At 38.9% G+C, this 14649-nt stretch overlaps 1 protein-coding gene across 2 annotated transcripts in view; it reads left to right on the plus strand.

The window, feature by feature from the left end:
- The window catches only part of CSMD1 (CUB and Sushi multiple domains 1), a 1658539-nt gene that overhangs the window by 1500738 nt on the left and 143152 nt on the right, over window positions 1-14649 (plus strand). For both annotated transcript variants that reach the window (XM_083177358.1, XM_083177357.1), the window contains exon 51: window positions 12203-12397. In XM_083177358.1, coding sequence (XP_083033484.1) covers window positions 12203-12397 — 195 coding nt within the window. The remainder of the gene's footprint in view (window positions 1-12202; window positions 12398-14649) is intronic.

Here is a 14649-nt window from a genome sequence, read left to right on the forward strand (position 1 = left end):
TTATTTTCAACAAATTGATCATAACACAAAATCCATATTTCTCCTTCTACATTTGTGTGAATTTTATTTTCACCAATTTTCACCACTGTGATGTCAATATTAATAAAAATGCAATCTTTGGGAGAGCAAAACTTTTCACTTGGCTGAAGGGTTGATTGGAGTGGTATTTATATGAACACTTTACCACCTCCACAAAGCCTATCATACTGTATTTTTCACACAACACTTCTAGATGTTATTGTTCCTTAAGATGTGACAAAAACACAACCAAATACCTGAAAGATCCCGATATTGGACATTGGTGATAGTGTACTATTTTAAAAAAGTTTCATTAAACACAATATCTAGCATTTCTATGCATACATTGATCACTTGGAAAATGTATCAACAATAAAACATCATAGCCCCATGATGGAATTGTTGAAACAGTTAGGGCAGTAATCATATGGAACGCTCTTCCAGAAGAAGGGGTGTTGTAGATAAAAACAACCTGGGGAAAACCCGATCAACATTATTTAGCCAAAAGTGGAAAAGAATTTAAAAAAAATAATCAAAAGGGGATTTAACATCTAGATCTTATTTCAACATAAACTACAGTATCTTTATGTTACATTCAGATACTGTTGGACCGATCTGGATTAAACTGCGCGGTGGCTGGATTGGGTCTAGATGAGGTTCACAGCCACTAACACCCCAATCCCGACCCTTCACTACACAAAGTGAGTCAGAAAAGCAAGATATGGCACAGTTGCATAACATAGAGGGAGTAGAGGACATGGGGTTTAAGAGAAAAAATGTGGTGAGATCAGGGAGCCAACCACAGAGAGGTGTATGCCAGGCATGCTATGGGTATCAGTCCGGTATGCTTTCAGACACTGTTGGGCTGATTTGGAGATTGGATCAAGATTAGGTTCACAGCCACTAAGACCCCAATCCTGTAGAGGACATGGGGTTTAAGAAAACGTGGTCAGGTTTGGGAGCTGACCACAGAAAGGTGTATACCATGCACACTATGGGCATGGGGAGTATGTTCAGGGCTGTCAACTGGATGAATTTGGATTAGAACTTCAGATGACATTAAACAGCCACCTCCTGGGTCTTTTGGAAGAGCTGTCAAGCCTAAAACAAGAGAAGGAACAAGAGAAGGATAAAGTTCAAGGAATTTTACAACCAAACCCAAGAAATGCCGGGTACCTCAGCTAGTATATTATCATTTATAATTTTATTTGATAGTTAAAATCTATTGTATTTAAAAATATGCTGAGTATTGATTGTCCTTAGGTAATATTTTTTTATCTATATTTTTATGTGATTTTCATTTCCCTAGGCTTGTGACATACCACGGCAGCACGGATGGTGTAATGGTTAGCATTACTGCCTCAGAGCGCTGAGGTCATGGGTTCAATTCCCACCATGGCTCTAACTGTGCAGAGTTTGTATATTCTCCCCGTGCTTGCGTGGGTTTACTCCGGGTACTCCGGTTTCCTCACACAATCCAAAAATATACACATAGGTTAATTGGCTTTCAACAAAATAAACTGTTAATAAATCAATAAATAAATAATACCACTTTTGGCTGCCCACACAATAGAGATGCTATATGACTTCCTACAAAGAACTGGATAAATTGCACTGGAACCCATTAAAATTATAAATGGCTGGAAAGGGATAAGAAAAATATTCTGGCTGCTCAGAAAAGAGTATTTTATCAAATAAACATTGAACAAGCATTTAACTGATCCTTTTTTTTTTAAACAAAAATTTATGCATGAAAATGATAATGTGTATCACGCACTCACGGTATCTGAATTCCTTAGATAGGATAGATTCAGAATGCATAGTTCAGTTAAATAAAATATTTTTACATTTATTGTGAAAGAAGATCACAATCATCCACTCTCTCATGTTTGGCTCCATCCCCTTTCTGGTAATCCTTCCACACATATCCTGCATTTGCCTTTGGTGCAGTAAATGTATAGTACATGTGGATTGCCTTCATCTTCATGCACAGGCTTTAATTATACACAAATTATATTTATATGTGGTACAAGCTAATGTTGTCTACCAAATCAGAATATCAGCATATTTAGAGGTTGTGGATACCTCAGTTTTTGTGCAATGCAAATATACATCTCTTGCAGATAAGAGTTGTTTAACAGAGGAGGGTGCCTGTGTTAGACTCGAAGTAGGCTCTCTTCTCTATATACACACCAATGCATTCAGAACATACATGTCAGAATGAATCAATATCATTGACTTGGGAACCCTTATACCTGGAGAGGTAGCAGGAGGGTTGGCAAGCATAGGTACACAAAAGTCTAAAGGAGCCCATACACGGTCCGTTGTGGACCGGATCCGTTCTGTACTATGCAATGCGCGCTCCCGCTCATCACATAGTACGGTACAAAAAGTATGTGCTGCACATACTTTTTGTACTAGGTAAACATCGTAACGGATCGCAGTGCATGCACAAGGGATGCGATCCGATACGATGTGTGCTGTTTAAGCACAGAACGGATCCGATAAACGGACCGTGTATGGGGGGCTTAACTCTTTGGCGATGCAGCCTAAAAAGCATCACTAGATATGCTTCTTATTAGGTGTTTCCTTTACAGGAGGTCTGTTGTAAAGATACATGATGATGTTGCTACCAGCATCTGCTGTGTACTGACCTCTCCATTCTTTACTTTATTAGCATTGCAGCTATAGCAAATAAAAAAACAACAACATATTTTCCAACTGAACTGAGAGTCCGATTTGTAGGATCTGATCCATTGGGAGAGATGGTCTACCAGAACGCTCATAACAGCAGAACATCCTAGTGGCGCCATCTTTCATCTTTCCTTGCATCCCCATGGATAGGGCAGGAAAATTAGTGATGTTGATTTAACATAGTTCTGACTGATATATGCAGCTACACATCGCAAACGAACATCACTTGAATTGAATCAGCCCCAATAAGCAGTAAATGGCAGGTGTGGGCATACTGGTAATTTGCAACATTATTAGATTTAAAAAAAATACATTTTTGAATGTACCAATGACACTGTGAAAGTAATTCATTACAATGTATTGTTTATGAATAATATAACATATAATAATTTTGCACCTCTCTCTGTTATTGTGCCTGACACTGAAATACTGTCATTGTTTATTTGGACAAATTTACATGATACCGGAGATGCAGCATACTGTACATATGTAAATATGTATTCAGAGTGTAACTTCAGAAATCTATCAATTAGATCTTTATGATAAAATTACACAAGTGTCTAAAGATATTAAACATACTAGTCCCTTTGCCAGCCATGTTTTCTGATTTCATAGAGACTCTTGTGTATTCTGGTGTTATATTTCTGTAACACTTTGATATTCGTGAATTGTACAAACATGTTCTGCACATCTCTTATCAAAACTCAGTGAATCTCCTGCAATATATACTGCTGCACATGTGTATAATGCTGGCATGTACCCCATGGCTCATATATTGTGTGCATATCTGGCTCTGGTACTTGCCAGGAACTCTTGAGCCATTTACCTCACCGCACTTCCCTGTGCTCCACCTGCAGTGCACATGGTTTTGCCCATTTTGAGAACAATTTTGCACTGCGATCAGATCTGAATAAGGGCCAAAGTGTTAACTATTTAACACACAGTACTTCCTACTAAGGTCAGTACTGTGCAGGACAGACTTTTTATTTTGAATTTAACAGTTGGTTAATCATTAACAAAAATGAGTCATGTCGACAAAGTAATATCTAAAACCGAATTGGGCTCTCTCTTCTATGAGAAATACAGATGGGGCAGGCCTCTTCCTTGCTGGCGAATCACCAGAATGTCACCGCTGGTGATCCGCCAGCAGCCTGGCCTGCCATCTGACTGAGACACGCGTGCGTCTCACGCGCGTCTCAATCTCCGTCTGCGGGGCGAGGGGGGGTGCGGACAGGCGGCGGGGACCCTGGGTTACCGCCGACAAGCCGGCAGTGACCCGGGGGAGCGGCTGGAAGCGCTGTCGGAAGGGGACGTGCGCGCCGCTCGTGCGCGCACGTCCCCTTCTCACTATGTATATGGCGCTGGCAGGGGATGGCGGCTGGCATCGCCATCGCCATCCCCTGCCAAGATGGGACCTGCCCCATCTGTACTAACCAACCCTTTCTTATATATCATCCCTAACAGGAGACTGACCATCCAAATGAGAATGCACTAGTGCAGGGGTTCCCAATCTTTTTCTAATCACGGCACCCTAGAGTATCAGAATTTTTCCAGGGCACCCCTAGGCCCCAAAATATATATATAAAATTAAGTAGATTGTGTTTATATGTGCTTCTTAGGTTCAGTTATGTGGTAAAGGGCAGGATTTGGTTCTGATTGTACACATTTTATGATTGGCAGCCACCAGCACTGGTTTTGTCCAGAAATTATTTATCATAAATAATTTGAATTGGTCCTGCACGACCAACCTGAGGCACCCCTGCAAGTGTCCTAGCCTAGGCGCACAGTTTAGGAACCACTGCACTAGTGCATCTTTTACTATCAGATGTGATTTTTGTTAATGCTGACTTAAATATAATTGAATTTATTTACATATATTTTGTATTCTTATTTTCACTTATTATCTTTATTTTTATTTTCTATTATTTGGTGTAGATATTGTAATTATTGTGTAAGCATACATGCTTGTTTATTGTTCAAATTAAATGGATATTCATATCCGTATTCTACCGCAGTCTATCTTTCTATTTCTAGCTACATATGTAAAGTAATTGACATCTTATGTCCCACTATATGTGATCCCAAAGTAAAGAAAGTATTACAGGTTGAGTATCCCTTATCCAAATATCAGTTATCCAAATAATTCAGAAAAACCATAGTGTCCAGAATGTATTTTTGTTATGCTAAAAAGCTACTGGAGACATCTGTACTGTGGGCATGATATGTAACTGAAAATGATTGCTTGGCATTAATTTTCAGTGGCAGAGATAGTACACAAACTTTGTTTAATGTTTTAGAACCTTGTTTCATGCACAAATATTATTAAAATATTTGTGCGAATTTATGTGTGCGATGAAATACGGAATAATCCATAATCCAAAAGCTTCTGGTCCCGTGCATTTGATACTGAACCTGTACTGTATAATTGGAAAGATTTAATTTGAATGGTTTAAGGAATTTATTACAGTATATCATTTATTGGTCAGTTTAAAGTGTAATGTAATGATATAAATTGGTAATAAGGAAAATATAACAGAATTCAGACTTTTTCAAATATGCTATGATGCTCCTAAAATTCAACATCACCAGGTGTACTGTAGATTAATTTTGTGGATTCAGCATCTGCATAAACCTGATAATGGATCATAAGTTTCATTTCTTTATATAGGCATAATGTTGTGTGCCAGCATTGCATGCGGAGGATAAGGAACATTTTTTTTCCTGTACCAAATAACTCACTGACTTGTGAGTAGACTAGAGGATAAAGCATTTCATTTCTGGTTCCTTTTGTACATAGTTCTTTCAAATGTTGATTTGCTGACTTCTGAATTGCCATCCATTTATTTCATCATTCTCACCCTGGTTGAAATGGTTGCCAAAGATGCTTGCATTTACATAAGAACTTCACTGTGTTCTAAGAAACATTTAAACTTCTGCAGCAGCTATTTCGAAGTTATCGAATATTACACAGTTATTTCACTACAACTATTTTATAAAATAACTATAAAATTCTCTAGTAAATATGGCGTCACTCAAGACAAAAAAGAGGGTCCTGATGAAAATGGATATGTCCCATTGACTGAAAAATGTCCGGTCTCCATGTTTTTTGTCTTGAGTGTCAGCCTCCCCCGACGTCGGTCCCCCTCACCACCCCGACCCTCCCCCCCCGAACCCTGTTCGGTTCCCTGAAGCGGAGACGGGCAGGGAGATGCTGCCCAGTCCGCCATGATACTGGGACGCTTACCAGTCCCTATCGCCGGCACTCGCCAGAGGAGAGGATCTGACGGGCGCCGACAATGAACAATGGCGGCTCCATCTGTATATATATATATATATATATATTACAGAATATACTGCACAATGCCTTCAATAGAATCAGTGTCTGTGCCCGGTCATAAATTTCATATATATCTCATCCAAACGGTAGTTTTAATCCTAATGGAAAAACCAGCACTGGACTTCTTTGTATAATTCATCAATTTTATATGCAATATTCAAAAATGTAGACAAATCCAATCATAAGCATAAGAACGACATAGCAGTATTTAGGACATAATCAGTCCACACCCTAAGGCATAATATACATTGCAAGATAAGCTCCAATGCCAAAACATCCCATATGGACTGTTTTGGTACCATAAGCACCTTTCTCAAAGGGAAGATATGCTTGCACAGATCATTTAAATAGTGTAAATAAAGTGGCTCTCATCTGGGTTCAGATTAGATAGTAATACTCTGCCCCGCCGAAAGGGTCCCGGGTCCGGCGCCCGACTGTGACGTCAGATGCCGGTTACCCCGTGAAGGAAACCCATCACGGGAACGGAGCTATCATTTGTTATGGATCTGGGTGTGAACCCACCGTTGGAATACCAGGACAGGCATGTGAGGATGATGGTGGTGGGCTGAGCCCTCAGCTGTGACCGCTGTTTAGGATGGCCAAGGCGCACCCTACACTGACTCTATTGGCCTTCTCGGGCAGGTGACCTTAGACTGCGGATTGCTAGGCTTCTCCTGTAGTCGCCACGTTCGAAGGAGTGAGTTAAGCCCGCTCCGACCCCGATGCAACTAGGTCTTACAGTTGGACAAGTCTAGGGCGACTGCCCAAGACAGGACCAAGAGGAGATCTAACTACAGGCACTAACTTGACAGGACACCCTGGCTAACAGCACGAGGCCAAGGACAGGGAGTGTGACCAAGTCACAGGCACTGGACAAAGCAATAATGGGGCGCCACCAAACAAAATACATGCCAACACAAAAATAGGCATGAACCCACAGCCGCGGGTCTCTCCGAATCATGGAGAGCTGGACCAGGACGATAATAATAACTTAGGATAAGGGCCGCTTGTCCGCAGAAATAAAGAACAAGGAACCAGGCTCCACTGGAGCACTTACGTCCCGGCCCGGAAGTTCGGGACCGACAGTGAAGCATCTTCCCAGCTACTTCTTCAGGGACCAGGAAGAAGAAAAAAGTGTATGATACAGCGCTAGGTTTTTTTCTGAAGTGAATTTTATTCAAATATCTAATAAAATTGATTTGATTTATTAAATGAAAATAAAAAAAATATTATAACATACAATGAACATTTCATATGAGAATTCCCATAAGATAAAAAAAGGGGGAATTGATATAAAAAATTCAATGTATAAAAATAATTTTTTACAGCTGGCATTCAAATATATTGGGAAAGATCAATTTTGTGTCCAAATCAACACCAGATGTGGTATAGTTACCAGACAGTTCAGTTGTCCTTGATGACAAGGGTATAGTGGAGTCCCGGTGATTACCCAGTGATGATTGCCCAATCGTCACTCGTTTGATGGATGGTGCAGTTTTTAGGTAGAAGAATACCAAACTTGATGCTGCAGAGTAAGACTTCAATGGCGGAAACCAATAGAATGGTTTAAACTGGTCCGGAAAAAGGTCTGGTGGGATGTCCAATAGGTGTCTGGAGCTGGTATGAAGGGGTATGGCTCTCCAAGTGATTGCTGAAGCTGGAGAGCTAAGGCTCAATTAGTTTCGACGTGTTCACACGCCTTCTTCAGGAGATGGACAGCCGGGACCAGAGCTGCAGGACCCAGCTGCGCCAGCAAGCACCGCTAATGCGGCCTCTAACACTTTCTTGGGGATGTGCTAACCAAGTGATTGTTATCTCTGATGCAGTAAGGATCAAAATGAATTATACATATACATATATTCTATAAACAGCACTGTGTAAATGTATGTGTCTATATATTAATGAATTCTAATGATTGATTATAATTAAATTGTAGCCTGGTATAATTAGGTAATTATGCGCACCATGCACATTACATATGACATGCACATCTGCCAGAATAGATAAGTCAGGGTAAGCATTTCAGTATGTGGGTTTTGGCATGGGAGGAGCAGAGTAGTTGCACCAGAGCACCAGAGGTGACCAGAAAGTGTCAACTCTCAAATGATAATACAGGTTGGGTACACTTTATCCAAATATCCGTTATCCAAATCCAATATTTCTTGCTAAAAGCCTACTGGGGACATCTGTAACAGCACCACTGGGGACATGATATGTAACTGGCACTACTGGGGACATCTGTAACAGCACTACTGGGGACATGATCTGTAACTGGCACTAAATATGTGCAAGACAATGATTACTTGGCATTCAAATTCAGCACCTGTGATTGTACACAAACTTTTTTTCATATTTTGAAACCTTGTTTTATGCACAAATATAATATATACAGTATGTGTGTATTTCATGTGTTTGATGTGTTTATACAACATAAATGCAAGATACCTTAAGATACATCATTGAAATATAAAAAATATTCTAAAATACGGAATAACCCATTATCCAAAATTCTTCTGGTCCTGAGCATTTTGGATAAGGGATACTCAACCTGTAGTCAAATACAATAAATAAACTATAATTAAATAATTATAATATAGCTGCACCTTCTGTGTGATTATTATTACTAACAGTTATTAATATAATGCAAACATAATCCACAGTGCTTTACAGAGAATATTTGGAAATTCACGTAAGTCTTTGCTTCAATGGAGCTAACAATCTATAACAGGCATGACCAACCTGTGACTCTCCAGCTGTTGTGAAACAGCATTCCTTACCACATTTTTTCTTTATGTGAATGGTAAAACTGTGGTAGTGCATGCTGGGATGTGTACTTTTACAACAACTGGAGAGCCACAAGTTTGCCAGGCCTGATTTATACTCTCTATTACATGTACACACATTCAAACAAGTATATTTTTAGATTATGGGAAGAAATAGAAGTGGGGAAACCCATGCAAGCACAGGGAGAATATACCAATTCCACAAAGCCATGATAGGAATTGAACCCATGTCCTCAGTTCTATTGGGTAGTAATTCTAACATTAAACTGTCCAAAATGGACAAAAAAAACAAGACAAGATGGTGCCTATACTGTTGCAAATAAAGCATGTTTTATTTTCTCAGGAAGTTTTTCTCAAGTGAAATGGGTTGAAGAGTTATTTTTCATTTTCCAAAGACAACCCCAACCGAGAAGAATCACTGTTGTTGGGAGCTCCCACTTATACATGTATTGTTTGCAGTGACTGGACCTTATCTTTAGAATTAGGTTTTTTTCGATAGATAGACAGACAGACAGACAGACAGATAGATAGATAGATAGAGTTCTCCTACAGCAGGAGGACAGATGGATGCATTTTCTGAATACTGTGTCGCCCAAGGGCCTCAATGAGAACTTTTGCTCTAATGGGCCTGTAATATAGATATATCTTAATGCATAGAACATATGTGTTTTTCTTGATATTTGTAGCATTTTTTACCTTTGTGGATAGTCTGGAAAAAAAATCATCAATAATAATATAAAACCTCTGTTTTTCACATACAAAAGAATTTTGCAGGAACTTGGATATCACCCTTTATATCTTACATATTTTAATATCTACAGTACTGTAGGCACAGGCGTGCGCACATTGAGTGTTAGGGGTGCACAGGCACCCCCTAATAGAAACATAGAAACATAGAATTTGACGGCAGATAAGAACCACTTGGCCCATCTAGTCTGCCCCTTTTTTTAAACATGTTACCTCAAACCATATTTGATCCTTGTTTTTTTGTAAGGATATCAATATGCTTATCCCAAGCATGTTTAAATTGTACTACTGTATTTGCGTCTACCACCTCTGTTGGGAGGCTATTCCACTTATCTACTACTCTTTCTGTGAAAAAATTCTTACTCGCATTTCCCCTGAATCTTCCTCCCTCTAGTTTCAGTGCATGTCCTCGTGTTCTGTTGCTCCTCTTCCTGTGAAGAATGTCTCCCACCTGTACCTTGTTAAAGCCCTTGATATATTTGAAAGTTTCTATCATGTCCCCCCTTTCCCTTCTCTGCTCTAAAGTATACAGTATAATGCTGTGCCAACTCTTATGAACACTCCCTGCCGCTAGCAATACCAGTCATACAGTACCTATTGCCAAAGACTTTTGTATTTTAGTCTTGTATTCCATAAAAATAAGTGCCAATCAAACAATTGTGTGTTTTGCATTGTTAATTGCACTAGACCATTGACATATCACTACATACCTGCGTCATCCATAAATGTTTTTGACTTTATTTGCATGTACTGTTACACAGAGTAATTAGAAGATTAAAACTGAAATAGGCAGGAGATTATGGTGTGGCTGAGAGACGTTTAATATTGTAGCAAGTGCCAATAGATGATGGTAGATTGTCAGTGTTAGACGCACCCAATGGGTGGTGTTATATTGTACATGCCCAATAGGTGGTACTAGGCTCAACCCTTGGATGGTGCACCTCCTAATAAAATGTGCTTCACACGCCTATGACTGTAGGCTTAAAGTAATAAAAAATTTTTTAACTTGTTTCCTGTTTGTTTGTTTTTTTAATAAATCTACTAATCACAATAGGAGTTTTCTCCATAAAGGTTTTGTATATACAACAGAACAAATAAAATCAAATCACATGCAATTTTTGGCTCAAAGCAAAACATTTTATTTGTTCATAATCACTGCAATACACAATTGAGGCAGCACACATAATTTCCCCAAACTTATTTGTCCCATTCCAATAATCTCTGTGTGGTTTTTAGTGCATGCACAGTGTAGGATAATTGCAGATTGTGGGATTTTCATTGCACAATTACAATATGCACACAATATACTTCAATCAAAATGATTTCAGATGAACACACAGTAGACTGATTATCAGTCAATAAGGTAATCAGCATTTGATTACATTGGATTGATTGTCATATACAAACTGTACATGATCAGTGCTAACAATGTGATTTGACATGACTCAATTAAGTGTTCAGATTGAAGTGTCTGTGACCAGCATACTGTAGTTGAGCAAGACATTTAGAATGCAGAAAAGGGAATAAATGCTTTCACAAAGAAAAAGAATGACAAAACAGATGACATTTTACAAAACGTATAATGTAATTAGGGAAATGGGAATACAAACTATAACTGTCATTTTAAGAAACATACTGTATACTGCAAATTCAACAGGTAGTAACACAATTTTCATTTCTTTACTATCAGTGAGTGTTTGAAAATGGGTTTGAAGGCACTGAACGTTAGTGTATAATGGAGATTCCTATACATACTGTATAATATAATGTCTTTTTTTGTGTGCATTCAGTGTGATTGAGCCCTACAGGATACATAATTGTAACAGGTGGTGGTTTTGTCAGAAGGTCAAATGAAATGAAATGTGAGCAACCCACATGTTCCGTTTTGATGGAATTAAAAGTGTCCCAGGATAAACAGAAGATTATATAAAACATTACCCATAGCTTTATAACATAAATAATGGTGTGCAAAATCTTTAAAGCACGAACCGCGTGTGACCACTTTAGGAATAATCACACCCTACTCGTGCTGATATGCTAAACTGTCTAAACACCTTGCAACTATACAGAATAGATCAAATGATTTAACTACAGAGAAGCTCCCAGATAGTTTACTGGGTCACTATTTCACGAAACAATGTAACGTAATTAATCATCCTTACCTTGCCTTGTACTGTAAGGCGTTATTTATGCTAATTTATGTCTGTAAAGCCCTGCGGTACTCGTGGTGACATATAATTAAACACAAATAATACTAGTAAATAAAAGTAATAATAATAATAAAATTATTAATAAAATTATTGTTATTATTAATACTAATAATAATACTACTACTAATAATAATAATGATGATGATGATAGATAGATAGATAGATAGAGTGAACTGGGTTCCCCAAACATGCTCTCGGTGGTATGGTACAGTATATGCACCACTTATTTTGCATCTTTACAGTTTGAATATATAAATATATTTTTGCAGTAATATATTTTTACAGTTGAAAGCATAAAACTCTTGTGCCTTATAAATATTTACATACTGTTTCATTGTGTACTTGAAAATATTTTATTGGCAATACATATTTTCAGGAAAATATTAATATTCAATTATTGTGCTGTTTTGCAGCTATTACTTGTTCAAGCTTGGATTCTCAACTCTCCGAACACGTCATCTGGCAGCTGGTTTCAGGTTCATTAAATGAATACAGATCACAAGTTTTGCTGAGTTGCAGTCCTGGTTATTATCTAAGAGGTTTGAGACTTCTACAATGTAGAGCTAATGGAACATGGAGTGGAGAAGATGTCAAACCAAGTTGTATGGGTAGGGATCAAATATGTATAAATTCAAACTTTTCAAGTTCGTATTATCCACTATATTACCATAATTATTCATTACCACAGAGATAAAGGCTTTGTACTACCAGCAGTAGATGCAAATCAATGTTTTTTTCATTCCTGCCATACTTAGGGATTCCATATACCTAGTTTCTGAACAAAACCTTAATTCAAACAATAAAGACTTGAGAGGTAGATTAATTATCTCACTGCTATAACACTTACTTCTTCAACTCATTAAAGAGGCAAAGCAAGATTTGGCATCAATAAGATGAGTTAACATCTTGTTTTCAAAAGTGGGGAGCATAAATTTCCCCCTCTGGCATTGTCCCCTGGAGCAGAGAGCGCATCAGTCTCCTTCCTCTCGGCTGGAGCAAAGTAACCTTTCAGTATCTTTTAGAATTTTTGAAAGAAACTAGAGTACCTGGAGCAAACCTATGTAAGCACCAGGAGAATGTACAAATTCTGCACAGTTAATTTAACCCACTGTACGTTGCTAGCAGGCAGTAATGCTAACCATGACACCACATGTGATGCTTGATGGGTTAATTAGTAGGTAAGGGTAAATTACTAAACTATTGTATAACAGATACAAGCTGTGCGTGTGTGTATGTATATATATATATATATATATATATATATATATATATAGTTCAATGGGATTGATCCGGCTCTCCCTGTATTAGGCTGGTCTGCGCCGGGTGCCCGCTCCAATAAATGAATAGAAGACAGGGGGGGGGGAAACCAGCAGCACTCCAGGCGTCTTGTCACAAAAACACGATCAGGCCATCCAATATGGACAACGTTTCATTGCTTTTATTTCAGCAATTTCGTCAGGTCATGGCATGGTTGATGCCATGACCTGACGAAATTGCTGAAATAAAAGCAATGAAACGTTGTCCATATTGGATGGCCTGATCGTGTTTTTGTGACAAGACGCCTGGAGTGCTGCTGTTTCCCCCCCCCCTGTCTTCTATCTATATATATATATATATATATATATATATATATATATATATATATAAATATAAGAAAGGCAAGGGGTACCCAACACCGCGCCCTATTAGCCCAAAGCTGCACCTCTGAAGGATCCCTGTTAGCTGAGACCCGGGACGGACAGAAATACAAAGAAGATCAGGGTGCGCTAAGGTAAATTACACGACTTTCTCATTAAAACATAAATATTTAATAAAAAGCCTCTGATAAGGCTTAGAATAAATCACAAAGAGTTACACAGCCATTTCATAGAATAATTTAACAATCCACAGTATGGAACAGGCCCAACGCGTTTCGTCACCCACGTGACTTCATCAGGGGCGCTTTGGATGTTGATTGAAATAAGGTGCGATAGCACTTCTAGGGGTGTATCCAATTGGTCAAACCATAGATATTATATTCAAGCAAGACCCATACAGATATATATCTTCTTGGAGCGTCTCTAAATGACCAAATAAATAGCTGTGTATTTCAGCTAAAGTTGCACCGATGTAAATATATCGCCAAATATCGGAACAAAAAATGCAATAGCCCAGGCGTATGTCACCAAGTTTCACGTTTCTCACACCTTTTATATCGGTGTTAACATCAAGGACCAATAAGCAGCTTCAAAAAAATATAAGGCTGGGAGGCCAGAAGTTCACTCTAGTGGATCCAAATGCAGAATAGTAGTAGTAGTAGTACGTTTATTTATAAGGCGCCACAAAGTGTCCGCAGCGCCGTACATAGCAAAAAAAAAAAAAAAATTACAAGGTAACGTACAGGGTGTGTAGAAAGATACAGTATAAATAGGGGTATAGCTGGTAGAACTAAAATCAGCATCAGTTCAGAAGTAGGTGTCAAAATAGTCAAGGAGACCGAAGATGAAGTAGAGGAAGGGAAGAACAGGACAGGAGCACAGGTGAGGTAATGAGGTAGGGTGAGTACGTGAGGAAGGAGGGCCCTGCTCATAAGAGTTAACATACTAAAAATAGGTGGGTGGACGAACGAAATACAATAGGATAAGTAGGAACGGAGGGGAACGGAGGCAGGATAGGAGGATCAAAAGAGGTTAGGAGGAGGGATAGGCTAGTCGAAAAAAGTGGGTTTTGAGGGAGCGCTTGAAGGAGGTAAGGGAATCAGATAGCCTGATGGGTGGCGGGAGGTTGTTCCAGTGCAGGGGGGCAGCGCGAGAGAAATCTTGGACACGGGAGTGGGAGGAGGTGATTAGGTGAGAGGTCAGTCGGCGGTCAGCGATGGAGC

The sequence above is a fragment of the Crinia signifera genome, chromosome 3, assembly GCF_055691185.1.
Source record: "Crinia signifera chromosome 3, ASM5569118v1, whole genome shotgun sequence".
Lineage (NCBI taxonomy): Eukaryota > Metazoa > Chordata > Amphibia > Anura > Myobatrachidae > Crinia > Crinia signifera.